At 43.7% G+C, this 13,258-nt stretch overlaps 1 protein-coding gene across 1 annotated transcript in view; it reads left to right on the top strand.

Annotated features, from left to right (window-relative positions):
* Window positions 1–2,378: 2,378 nt before the first annotated feature.
* The window catches only part of LOC149318971 (PH and SEC7 domain-containing protein 1-like), a 110,617-nt gene continuing 99,737 nt past the window's right edge, over window positions 2,379–13,258 (top strand). The window contains exons 1-3 of the mRNA XM_089510849.1: window positions 2,379–3,350; window positions 3,458–3,560; window positions 5,442–5,916. Of these exons, the coding sequence (XP_089366975.1) occupies window positions 2,394–3,350; window positions 3,458–3,560; window positions 5,442–5,916 (1,535 nt within the window). The 5' untranslated portion in view covers window positions 2,379–2,393. The remainder of the gene's footprint in view (window positions 3,351–3,457; window positions 3,561–5,441; window positions 5,917–13,258) is intronic.

Here is a 13,258-nt window from a genome sequence, read left to right as displayed (position 1 = left end):
TGGAAGACAGTAAGTTTTAAATTAGTGACCATTGGGATGAAGTCTTTTGTAACGGGTGAATTGTTTGAACTCTGAGTATCCTGTGTAACTGGGGAGAAAAACCTTTCAGTCCTGAAAACAATTATGTACTCTGCTTACTGAATAAGGCTTTTCTGAATCTGCTGAAGGCTCATGTTCCTGGAATGGAGTTTGCCTGTACATTACACATAGCCAAGAGAAGCATTATTCTGTCTGGAATTTTCTAATCTTGAGAGTTCCCTTTTTCCACAATAATCTCACTTCTTAAACTTTCTGAAGCTGTTTGCTCCCCTTTGGTATCAAATATACATGAGCTAGCACAGGCAGACCAGATGTCATAACTACAAATGGATGCAAGCTACAGGAAAAGAGATTCCACCTGAACATTAGGAGGAACTTCCTGACAGTAAGGGCTGTTCGACAGTGGAATGCACTTCCTCGGAAGGTGATAGAGTCTCCTTCCTTGGAGGTCTTTAAACAGAGGCTGGATGGCCATCTGTCAGGGATGCTTTGATTTGGATTTCCTGCATGGCAGGGGGTTGGACTGGATGGCCCTAGTGGTCTCTTCCAACTCTACGATTCTATGATTCTATGATTCTATGATTCAAAGGGGGAGAAAGCACTGCAGAATGTAAGATGTTGGAGAAAAATGTAGGGCATTACCAAATAAAAGTTACAAACACTAATATAAATATAAATTCATGCTTCTTAGTCATGCTCCAAATGGAGGAGATTCTGAAATTTTCTGGACAGAAGACGTGTTGGACGTCCTGGAAAAAGAGGATATCTGGTCACCCTGGCTAACAACTTTTTGAGGGGGATTAACCACAAGGCTGAATGGTTGCTTTACTTCTATGGTTAGCAATTACGTACGTCTCCTTTTTTGTTTTGTTTTTTAAATATTAGACATGGGGGGAGTTTAATTGGAACTACAGTATGCACACCTCCCTGGTATGACTACATATCCCCCTTTTCCATGCAACATCAGCATTAGGAGACAAAGGCCTGTTACAGACTGCCAAAATAAAGCTGCTTCGGGTCTCTTTGGAGATATGCTATTTAAATGATGCATGGGTCCTAAGAATGTGGAAGCTGCACCAAAGCTGCACTCCAGTGCTTAGGAATGGAGTGTGGCTTTGGTGTGACCTCTGGACTCTTAGGACCCATGCATCATTTAAATAGCATATCTCCAAAGAGACCCGAAGCAGCTTTATTTTGGCAGTCTACACTCCTAATTAAGAGGAAAATGTCCATAGGAATTCCTATCCATCCCAGCATTAATTGCTGTGCAGGGAGATGGAATACTTGATTTTTCATTGAGATCTGGCCAAAGAGGGAAGGGTTAAGTTTGCCCTGCCCATATCTCTCCCACAAACACCAGACATAGCTACTAAGTCCCAATGAAAGTAACAACAAGTTTGAATCATTGTCATCAGAACCCCTGTATGAAAGTACCATTGCTGTTTGCTGGAATTAATGCAGCAGAAGCTCAGTGGTGCAGGAAGGAAAGCTTAAGTATTATGGCAAGGCTTCTGCTGTACGCCTCCAAGAGTCTTATGGATTCTTTTGACTCCCAGAAGTCTCCTGCAGAATCCTCCTCTGCTCATCTATGGTAGCAACAATAGCAGTAGAGCACCTTCGTACACTCCTTCCTTTCTCTTCATCCACCAATCTGCTCACAGCAGGAAAACTCCTCAATAGAAAATGATGCCCAGCAACACACATTTCTAGTGGGAGTCCCTTCTAAGTTTGCTAATGTTCTCCACAGTTTAGGACATTCATGTTTCTTCCCCCCAAACAACTTGAGGGATGGAGGTTCGTGACAAGCATAAACAGGCTAGTAAACGAAACCGATATATATGTTCCCTGTTTATTTATAATTGCCATTCATATCACATAACAACTGACTATTGCCCTGTGACCAATGTGCAACCACATGCATTTACTGCTGTTAGATTACTGAATGGAATCACCATGGCTGGTGAGAAGAAATGCTTGTTTTCCAGTTTTCTCTACTGGGAAAATCTGATCTCTATAAGTAAAGTGCCACTTTGATGGGAGGTGAGTGGACTGCTGAGATGAGGAAATCTGCATGTAATTTGCAATAAAACTCTGTGTAAAATCCTAACCAAAGTAATCAGGGAGTATATGGCCTTGTTTCTTGACTGATTACCAGTGTGGTACATGCTTGCTCTCTCTCTAGTTCAGCATGCCTCTGTCTGATGAGGCTCTGAGGACCTTCCTGACCTCTTACTTTCTCCTCTTGGTTCCAGGGCCATGTAATCTTGCTGTTTCCTCTGGATTTCTCAACTCAGCAGTGCTTGGAACCTTCCTTCTTCCCCTTCATCTCTACGCCTGACCCACCTCCTTCCAGGATGTCCCAGGCTGGAGCCATCATGTGTTTCCATCCTGAGGGAGACCGTGTCATGTCACCTCAGCACTTTGCTCGAGAGCTGGAAAAGAGGCCTTGGCTATCACCTTCCAAGAATGCTGAACCTGCTGCCTTTATCCCCCAGCACTGTCTCACTCCCAATCTCAATGCTGGCAGGATTCACCTTCTCCGTAAGGGACTAACTCCGGAGGCAAGGCGATCCCAGCTGGGGATGTATAACAGCACTGGCTCCCTCATCCGGAAGGTGACAGAGATGGGTTACCTTGGCAATGGCAGCTGTCTCAGCTCAGGGAGGGTAACAGCCCCATGTACACCACTGAGAAGCAGGCCTCCACCCTCCCTTTGCTCCCCAGGCAGCCGCACCCCCTTGGTGGCCCCAGTCTCTGGTGGTCAAAGCTCAGTTGTGACCTTCCGCTTTATTGAGAAGGCCAGTGTGAAAACTTTGAATGGCCTCCCATTAGTAGAGTCCAAGAAGGAAAGTGGTCTGAACAGGAGCCTGGAGGAGGCCCTCCAATTTGGCTGCAGCAAGCAAGGCAGTTGTTGCCCCACTATTCAAAATCATCGTTCTCCACAGCACAAAGTCACAGTGTCTCTAGAGCCTGTTGCTCTAGATATGAACCAAAGCTGCAAACCGAAGAAAGATGAGTATGGTTTGGCCATTACTAACCCTACAGGTGGACAGGCACCAATGGCTCCAAGCAGTAAAGGAAAGGAACACCTTGGCCAGAAGCTGAAACTGGAGACATCTGCTTCAGACCCTTTGCTGGCTGGAAGTAGGTTTCTTTCAGGTGCACAGTCCTCTTTCAGCCTGGGCAGTGGAAGCCCACATCCTCTCAATGCCAACTATCTCTCCAATTCCCTCACCAATGGGATGAGTAGCCCTTCTAATGATATCTCATTGCTGAGGAGAGGTCCACAGAGTGGGGAATCACAGTACCAGGTACTTTTTTACTAGGAGTGATGTCTTCCTTGCTTACACCTATATTTTCTGGCATTATACCTAATTAAATCTCCTCTTAAATAAACTTCTCTCTCTTTTTTTTACAGGGCAGCCTGTGGACATATTCCCGAGAGAGCTCTGCTCATGCCCAGCGCATTGCCAAAGCCAAATGGGAATTCTTCTATGGCTCATTGGATCCTCCTGGGACAGGTAATGAGTTCATTACTAGTACTGACAGGATTTAAGATTCACCACCTGAAAATTTTGTCCCATGATCCCACACACTATATTGTTGTAACTGTAAATTTGGACATTGGATATGAATAATGGAATAATAAAACTCCACCATGCCTAGCCCAGAGACAAAAGAAGAGTCCTCCCTCCATTTCAACTCCCACTGCCTTGGCCTTGGAGGGAGAGAAGAAGAGTCAGGCACAGCTCCACCATGCCTAGGCCCAGAGGGAGATGAAAGGCCCTCCTTCATCTTAACTGCTATCTCCGTGGTCTCAGAGGGACAAGACCCAGCAGTATGTGCTGGACTTGGGGGCAGTACATACTGCCCCGAAAGGGCAGCCTGCAGCCACCTGTTTTTGTCCCATATGGCTGCCACACCAACCAAATGGCACAGCCTCCGGGAGGCATAAAAAGAACCTGCTTCCAATGGGTTCTTTCTGTGATGCACCCACAATGCCATTGGCGCCCTCATGTGCACTGATGATGCACATACGGTGCAGCGCCGTTTGGATGCTGCACCGTGCGTACATCATCATGATGGCCCCCTTGTGGATAGGGGCGAGCCATGATGGTGCCAGAGTGTGCGGTAGGGCTCGGGAGCATGCGGATACTCCACTCTCCTGAGCCCTAAAATTGGCCTCAGGCCGGCACTTTGCACCAGTCTGTATCGGGCCTTGATTCCCTTCCCCACTGCAATTCCCTTCTCCTTTTATGTCATGCCTTTTTAGATTGTAAGCCTGAGGGCAGGGAACTGTCCAATTAACTATTTGTAAGCAGCTCTGAGAACCTTTGTGGCAGAAGAGCAGGATATAAATAATGGAAATGAAATGAAATGGAAAGTGTATTTTTCAAATACAAAAAGTACAGAAACTAGAGGTGTGCACTTTTATGTATTAGGGTACAATTAGGGTATCTCCAGACCAGAACTGTGCATCTACTTAAACAACAGTAACGTGAAATTCATTAAGGTGGGGGGGGGGGGGACTAAGTACAAAAAGAGACTTATGTAAACTGCATAAGGCAGGAAGGGAAGCAGAACTTTCCCTTTCAATTGATAGTAAGACCTGGGAAAATATATGGACTCATTTACCATTTAAAACTAGGTCCATTGCCATTAAAGAGAATACTATCAAACTGGTCCATCAGTGGTATCTCACTCCGGTCAAATTGGCTTGTATGTCTACCAATGCTAATCGAAAATGCTAGAGGGGTTGTGAAGGGGTTGTACATATGTGGCTGGATTGTCCCTTAGTGCATGAGTATTGAACAGAAATTTTACAACTAATCTCCAAGACCACTAAACAAAGTATACAATTATCACCACTCCTGCTCCTGTTCTCCATTTTTATGAATGAAAATAAAGCCCTGCAGCATAAATAATTTATTAGTTTGCTTCTGGCTGTTGCCAGGCTTGAGATAGCCAAGAACTGGAAAACTGGAAAGTTGAGTATTGCAGGATGGTGGACTAGACTCTGAGACTTGTGGTTATGAAGAAAATGGCAGATCATAACAACAGAGCGAGAGGCTTACACTCTGGATTGACCTTTCATAAGATTTGGTACCCATTTATTGAATACATCCAGCAAGATTTAGTCTCTATACATCCCCCAATTTTAGCTAAATTTTTATGGAAAGATGTCTTTCAGGATCCCTGAATACACCTTTTATCTTTAATTTTCAGGGCCTTATCTTGGTTATTGTCTGTATTTATTGTTGTTTTGGTGTACTGTTTGTTGTCATGTTTTGTTTTAGAATTTATTAATAAATTTTAATTTAAAAAAGCACAGAGAAGCAGTTATCTCTGAAGAATTGTTGAGATTTTCTTGATTTTGGTAATTTGGGATTTCTGTGTTCCAGGGATATCACCTCAGAATACACCTGATCCTCCACCTCAGCTCCTTCAGAAATCCAGCCATCCAGTGCAAGTAAAACAAGACTGGGTGCATCCAGAACACAACTTGTGTCATGTAGAGGTAGAAATTGAGATGGCTCCACCAGGTAGTACAAACCCTGGAAACTGTGAAACTGGAATTATCCGCAGAACAGTGAAGTATTCTGAAACTGACTTGGACTCTGTACCCTTGAGATGCTACCATGAAACCAACATTGATGACATCTTAGCTGAAAAAGATGAAGTGGATTCAGCCATTGAGAGCCAGAAGGATAGTGAAAGCAATCTGAGTTTCACAGGAATCTTGGGAAAAGGGAACACTCTTCAAGAGGACCTCTTAATTCAGCACGATAAGGAACATGACGGCAAGTGTTTGAGAAATAAGATACAAGACAATGAAGATGATGAGGTATTTGAAGCTATACAACAGCAACATGAGAGGTAAGCATTATCTTGAATGGACAGTACTTAACATGTTACTTGCAGTGAGCAGTATTGCCTCTCTTGTATTTGTTGTTCACATGCTCAGATAACAATAGAAGTATGGAATACATTGGCTTCCGGATAATGTGGCTGTTTATGCAGGGCAACTTAATACTTATTAGGATAGGACTAGGTCTGGCCAGTACACACCTTCTGCCAGAATCTATGGTAATGGTTCTGGTTTTACTGAAGAGATGCCAATGATCCTATAGCTTACTTGCTTGCCTTAGTGGCGGAACAGACTGCTGCAAAGGGGCAGCTTGAAGCTGCCCCTGAGAAAGCCAGATTGGGGCAGCAGCAACTGCCTTCCATGGCCCCAATGCTCCTTTTTGCCAGCCCAAAAAGAAGCAGCAAAATTGTGTTCCTTTTTGTGCCAGGAAAAAGCTGGCTTTCCCCACCCCACCGAGGATTTATGGCGCTCTGGTGGCATGTGGCATCTAAATGCCATACTGCCAGAGTGCTCGGAGGCTAAATGCTGTGCAGGCAGCAGGGCGGTGTGAACTCAGCTTCCAGACATCATGGGGGCAGCTGGAAACCAGCTTTTCATGCTGGTCTGTACTGGTTATTAGTTGTATGGTCAAAGTTTTGCTGGGTAAGAACGCTGCATGTTCTCTCAAAGGGCTCATAACTCTGCACCATTATTATTATTCACCCACTAATCTCATTGTCTTTTCATGGTGGCGTGATTGTGTGCACTTGTGAGTCAGAAGACTATGCTGATGGCAAACAGGTTTTTGCTGAGGAGCCACAATATAGGTGCCAAACAGCTACTGGACAGCAACAGTTGTGGAGGGTGACACTAGCAGAGGATCTGTCAGAGACAATGGCAGTGGCACCAGTTATTACTTGTTAGTACTGTGCAGAAGGAGGCATGGTAAACCCCTACTGAATGTCTTTTACCATGAAAACCCTATGATGAGACAATCCAAAATGAAACAAGATAATGACAGGATATGAAATTCCCAGGTCAGCTGGCACTTAACAAGCTACTTTGATTGATTGAGATTTCCTGCATGGCAGGGGGTTGGACTAGATGGCCCTTGAGGTCTCTTCCAATTCTATGAGTCTATGATTCTATGGATTCTATGACCCTATGGATTCTATGACCCTATGGATGAGACATCTCCAGGCCTCCCTGTCTTTCATTGCTCTGTTTAATTCTGTAAATTCTGGCCTGTGACATCACTGATTGAGTGTTATCTGTCTGGCATCTGGCTTTACTCTCTTTTTTCTATCTGAGTCTGACATCAATATCAGGAAAGATTCTAGAGCAACTCATTAAACAGAGAATCTGTGAACATTTGGAAGGGAATGCTGTAATCACGAAAAGTAAACATGGGTTTCTCAAAGACAAGTCATGCCAGACTAATCTGATCTCTCTCTCTCTCTCTCTCTCTCTCTCTCTCTCTCTCTCTCTCTCTCTCACACACACACACACACTCTACCAGCTTGGTAGATGAAGTGAGTGCCATTGATATAGCATATCTTGATTTCAGTAAGGCCTTTGACAAGTTCCCCATGATATCTTTGCAAACAAGCTAGTAAAATGTGGGCTAGGCAATGCAACTGTTAGATGGATTTGTAATTGGTTGACCAACTGAACCCAAAGAGTGCTCAGCAGTGGCTCCTCTTCATCCTGGATAGAAGTGACCAGTGGGGTGCCACAGGATTTTGTCCTGGGCCCAGTGCTGTTCAACATCTTTATCAACAACTTGGATGAAAGAATAGAGGGCATGCTTATCAAATTTGCAGATGACACCAAAGCAGGAGTAGCTAAACCCCAGAAGAGAGGATCAAAATTCAAAATAACCTTAATAGATTAGAAAGCTGGGCCAAAACTAACAAAATAAAATTGAACAGGAAGAAATGTATGGTGCTGCACTTGGACAGAAAAAAATGAAATGCATAGATATAGGATGGGGGACACCTGGCTTAACCAAACTACATGGGAAAGGGATCTAGAAATCCTAGTAGACCACAAGTTGAACATAAATATACAGTGTAATGTGGAACTAAAAAGGCCAATGTGATTTTAGGCTGCATCGATAGAACCATAGTGTCTAGATCAAGGGAAGTAATAGTGCCACTCTATTCTGCTTTGGTCAGGCCTCACCTGGAATATTGTGTCCAGTTCTGAGCAACAGAAAGCTGGACCATGTCCAGAGGAGGGTGATCAAAATGGTGAAAGCTCTGGAAGCCGTGCCCTATGAGGAGAGACTTAGGGAACTGAGGATGTTTAGCCTGGAGAAGAGATGGATAAGAGGTGATATGATAACCCTGTTTAAGTTTCTGAAGGGGTGTCACATTGAGGATGGGGCAAGCTTGTTTTCTGCTGCTCCAGAGAATAGGACCCAGAACAATGGATTCAAGCTCCAGGAAAAGAGATTCCACCTCAACATTAAGAGGAACGTCATGACAGTAAGAACTGTTTGACAGTGGAATACACTGCCTTGGAGCAATGGTGTCATTAAGGGGATGGAGGGTGCGGGGAGGGTGCGGACACCCTAAAGTGGGATGACACCACTTCTCCTCAAACTCCTCCCTTTGGGCAGAAATGGGACGTGGCATTCACCTGCTTCCCTTTAAAATGTTTCAAAAGATGGTGGGAATTTTTGAATATTAAAATTTCAAATTTAATTTTTTTTAAAAAAATTAAAAATTGAAAGACTTTGAAATTTTTATATATATATTTTAATTCCCATGACCTGATTATGGCTGTTGGTGACAAGGTAACTTAGAGGTATCTCATTCATAGGGTCACCATAAATTGAAGTTGACTTGACGGTAGCTAACCACAAGCTATTTTATTATTATTACCAATAATGCTAGTGCATTGCACTTCTTTCCTGTGGCCTACTGTAGTAACATAGGACAGTGTTCTGTGATTGCTTGCAGTTATTCCTGTGAAATCATGAGACATGTGCCAACTTCCATAAAAGCAAATGTATTTATGAGGATCTATGAGAAGTTGAGCAGTTAAAGATTCTTTCTTTGTGGACTTGGTGTTCTTCCTAAAGGACTTTGGATAATGGCAAAGTACATTGATATCATAGTTCAGTGATGGCGAACCTATGGCACGAGTGCCAGAGGCGGCACTCAGATCCCTCTCTGTGGGCACACATGCTGTCGCTCTAGCACAGAGTTTGCCAGAGTTTATTACTAGAAAGCCAGAGGGACGTGGCACTTTGCAACAAATAAGTGGGATCTGGGTTGCAGTTTGGGCACTCGGTCTGTAAAAGGTTCACCATCACTGTCCTAGTTGATCATTTTAGGGCTCACAGAAAGACATTTTGTTTCATGGGGAAACAAAAGAGGAAAGGTCAACTTCTTCATATTTTTTTTTTATTCCTTTGCATCCCTCTCTGGGTCCTAATACCATATATACTTGTGTACAAGTTGACCTCATGTATAAGTTGAGGGAAGGTTTTAGAGCCAAAATCTTGGATTTTGATATGCCCCGTAGATAAGTCGAGGGCAGTATTTAGGAGACAGATTTTAAGATCGGCTTCAAAGTGAAAGCGGAGGGGGGAGAAGAGAAGCTTGGTTTTCGGAGGAAACACAAGGACGAGGAGAAGCAACAGTTTGGAGATCAGCTTGCAAGTGGAGGGAAAATGGGGAAATGCAAAGTGGAGGCAAGGTTTGGAGATCAGCTTGTAAGTGGAGGGAAAATGGGGAAATGCAAAGTGGAGGCAGGGTTTGGAGATCGGCTTGCAAACGGAGGGGAAATGGGGAAATGCAAAGAGGAGGCAAAGTTTGGAGATTGGCTTGCAAGCAGAGGGGAAATGGGGAAATGCAAAGAGGAGGCAAGGTTTGGAGATCGGCTTGCAAGCGGAGGGAAAATGGGGAAATGCGAAGTGGAGGCAAGGTTTGGAGATCGGCTTGCAAGCGGAGGGAAAATGGGGAAATGCAAAGTGGAGGCAAGGTTTGGAGATCGGCTTGCAAGCGGAGGGAAAATGGGGAAATACAAAAAGGAGAAAGAAAAGTTTGGAGATAGGATTGAGAAAGGAATCACTACATGCCCACTCACACTGGTGTCTCGCAGCTCTTTCAGCAATCACTGCCGAGGCACGGAGAGTGAGGCATCAGGGCTGCTTTTTAAAGGGAGTTTTATGAGCATTATTACTGTTTGTTGCTATTGCTGTTAACTGTCCTCCAGTCGATCTCAAGCCATGGTAACTATATTGACCCGTGTATAATCCGACCCCAGATTTTAGGGTCAATTTTTGGGCATAAATTTCTCGAATTCTGGTCGAGTATATACGGTAGGTTCTATTGCCCTTTCTTTCTTTCTTTCTTTCTTTCTTTCTTTCTTTCTGTGAAGACACACCCAACTAAAGATGGTGGCAGATGTGGGTGTGCAACGCCAGTACCCTAGTGAAATCAAACTCTTTTACCCAAAAAGGCTCTGATGCTGAATGTAAAGTTCAAAAAGGGGGAAGTTTAATTTAAAGAACAAAAGTAAAGAGTTTTCTCCTCCCCAGCTTTAGATAACTTGAAATAAAAGATACTTTGCTGTTCGGCTTTCAGCAATCTTCAGGGTGTCATCTTTCTGAGTTTGATCTTGGTTTGATCTCCTCACTCAATGGAGCTGGTGCAGGGTCTTTCATCTCCTGATTTCTTTGACTTATTAGATGTTGGTAACTAATTTGGCTAACTTGATCCTGGTAACTAAATTGGCGAATGTTTAAGAAATGCCCTTTCCGGCTATCTGGGCCCGTTTGCCACCAAAAGACAGCTCTCTGCAAGCTCACAGCAAAGACAGCCTCAAACAAAAAACCTCAAGCTAAAAACAGAACATTCTGGGAAGGGGCAAACCAAACCTGGAAAAATGTAGGGGATCCTACAGCTCCTCTCACAACTAATACAATGAACATTTCCTATACTAAAACATACTATGGCCTGAACTAATATGAAAGAAAATGTAGGGGGAGATTCAAACAGTCCTGGATGGACATCACACTTTCTTTCTTTTTCTTTTTTGGAAAGGATCAGTCTCCTCTCAGTTCAGCTTTTACACCCATCTTAACACCATGTTCCACTAAAGGGGAGATTTTCTTCTGTCCATGTTTCTTTCATATTTCTTGCATCGTCATAGAACACCTGGTCCTGATGGCTGTGAAGGGTGTTAAACATCAGCAGGGATACTTTTGCTACTGACCAGTGTTGCCAATCACCCTTGAAAGAAATTCCCTGATTGGCTTCCTGGAATGCCCCCAAATTTCCCAGAATGGGGGTGGATTTTCAGGTCAGTGGCATACACAATGCACTATGGGAAGGCTAAAGGGGGGGGGGGGGGCGAGACTTCCAGGATGGGAGGTATGTCGGGAGGATTTGGGGGGTGGGAAGGTATTTTTGGGTGGGAAGGTTGAATTTCCCTGAAGGCTGAATTTCCCAAAATCTTCCTGGAAGTTTAGCAATCCCAGAAATGACACGGAAAAAAATTTAAAATCACAATTTCCGGGGGAAATTCCTGAAATTGGCAACACTGCGTCTGACAAAACAAATAACTCCACCCCTCCACCTCCAAGAAAATTCTAATGCTCTTTGCAACCTACATCTGCATCTTTGACTTTTTGAGCAGTAGTGAGGTTTGTTTCTTATCCTCACAATTACACAAATCAGCATGTCACTTTTATTTGCCACTTTTCCATTTCTTTCTTCCACACAGCTCAGTGTTTGGAAACTTGGTACTGTTTATCTATCCCTATCTTCTACTCATCTTCTTAATCTGCGAAACTGAAATCTCTCCCCTCTTCCTTGTCTCCCCATCAGATTGCCCCTTCCCCAGTTTCTGCCTTCAGCTCTTGATCAGCACAAGAAAAAAGTCCTTCTGGAATGAAACTATCAAAGAATTATATCTATAATGTGGACATGGAGTGTGAGTTCTACCACCAACCAATTTTTTTATTTTTATTTTGTGTGTGTGTGTGTGGGTGGTAGGCATCTATTGGAGGTCCACTGGAGCCTAACAGTTAATAAGAAGCTCACATTGCTCTTTTGAAGTCCAGGTCATGCTCTTTAGATGTATATAGATAAAGGAAAAGACTTTGTTTGTGAGTGTGCTCACATTTTATTATTCTTGTCATTAGCTTGGGATGCTATGGTAACTGAGTTGACATACAATCCTCTTTCAGTCTCAGTAGAAGCTACCATTATTAACCCTTTCTTCAGTATTATAAGCGCGGTACATATCGCCCCGAAAGGGCAGGCTGGAGGCGTCTGTTTAACTCTGGAGGGACGCCGCAGCAGGCAAACAGCGCAGTGTCCCTCCGCAGTAAAAAAGAACCCCAAAAATGGGTTCTTTTTAAGGCGCTGGGCACACATCACGAGTGTGCTATTGGCACACTGGTGATGTAAGCAATGCGCAGCAACTTCTGCACACTGCACTTTGCTTACGTCATCATGTCAGTGCCCATGTGGATGGGATGCCATCATGATGCTGCTGCCATTGCACGCTAGGGTTCGAGAGCGTGCAGTTACTGCATGCTGCTGAACCCTAGTATCAGTGGTGGCATGCCACTTTTGGCCCATCTGTCCTGGGCCATAGTCAGTTATGCAAACTCTCTTACAAAACCTCATAATCCTGAGATTGGCCTTACCAAAAACAGTTGGAAGCCTCAGAAGAAGATGCAAGTGTGAATCTTCTATGGTTGGCATCTATCTCTAGTTTAGTTACTGGGAACCAGAAGGTAAGTAAGAGCAAAACAGTCCATGGCACAGATCTTTTATTCCAAAGGCAATTTGTTCATACAGTATATGGATATTTTCCTTCCCTGTTCTAGGAATGAGTGATTTTGTTCTTTTTGGAATTAGTAATAATAGCAATGGAGAGCAATGTAAAGTAATGTTTTGAGTGTTGAACTAGGACTGTAGAAGCTCAGGGTTGAAATCCCCATTCAAGTCATAGAAACTCACTGGGTGGCCTTAGGCAAGTCACACTCAGCCTAAAAGAAAACTAGTGGCAAAACTCCTCTGAAGAAATGTTGCCAAGAAAACTCTATGATAGGTTGAAGTTGAAGTTGACTTGAAGGCACACAAGAACCGTATTAATGATAATTGTTACTCAGAATATGCTTTGACGGCCCATGCTATAAAATGACATTTTACTTTGAGCCAACTCATAATGGGCACACCTCTAAGACTAGTTTAGGGAAAGCCCCTGATTAATTTGTTTGGGCCCAGACTGGGGTAGGTCCTTTATGCATATTTAGGCTCTAGCCAAGTTGAGTTATATATACCATTGGGATAGCACCTAATCTAGGAAATGCAGCACACTCACCATGCCGGGGGGGGGGGGTGT

This window comes from Sceloporus occidentalis, unplaced genomic scaffold (assembly GCF_023333645.1).
Source record: "Sceloporus occidentalis isolate IW3139 unplaced genomic scaffold, rSceOcc1.0.p SCAF_2, whole genome shotgun sequence".
Taxonomy (NCBI): Eukaryota; Metazoa; Chordata; class Lepidosauria; order Squamata; family Phrynosomatidae; genus Sceloporus; species Sceloporus occidentalis.
The sequence above is the reverse complement of the archived record's forward strand: the minus strand, read 5'-3'. Positions and strand labels throughout refer to the sequence as shown.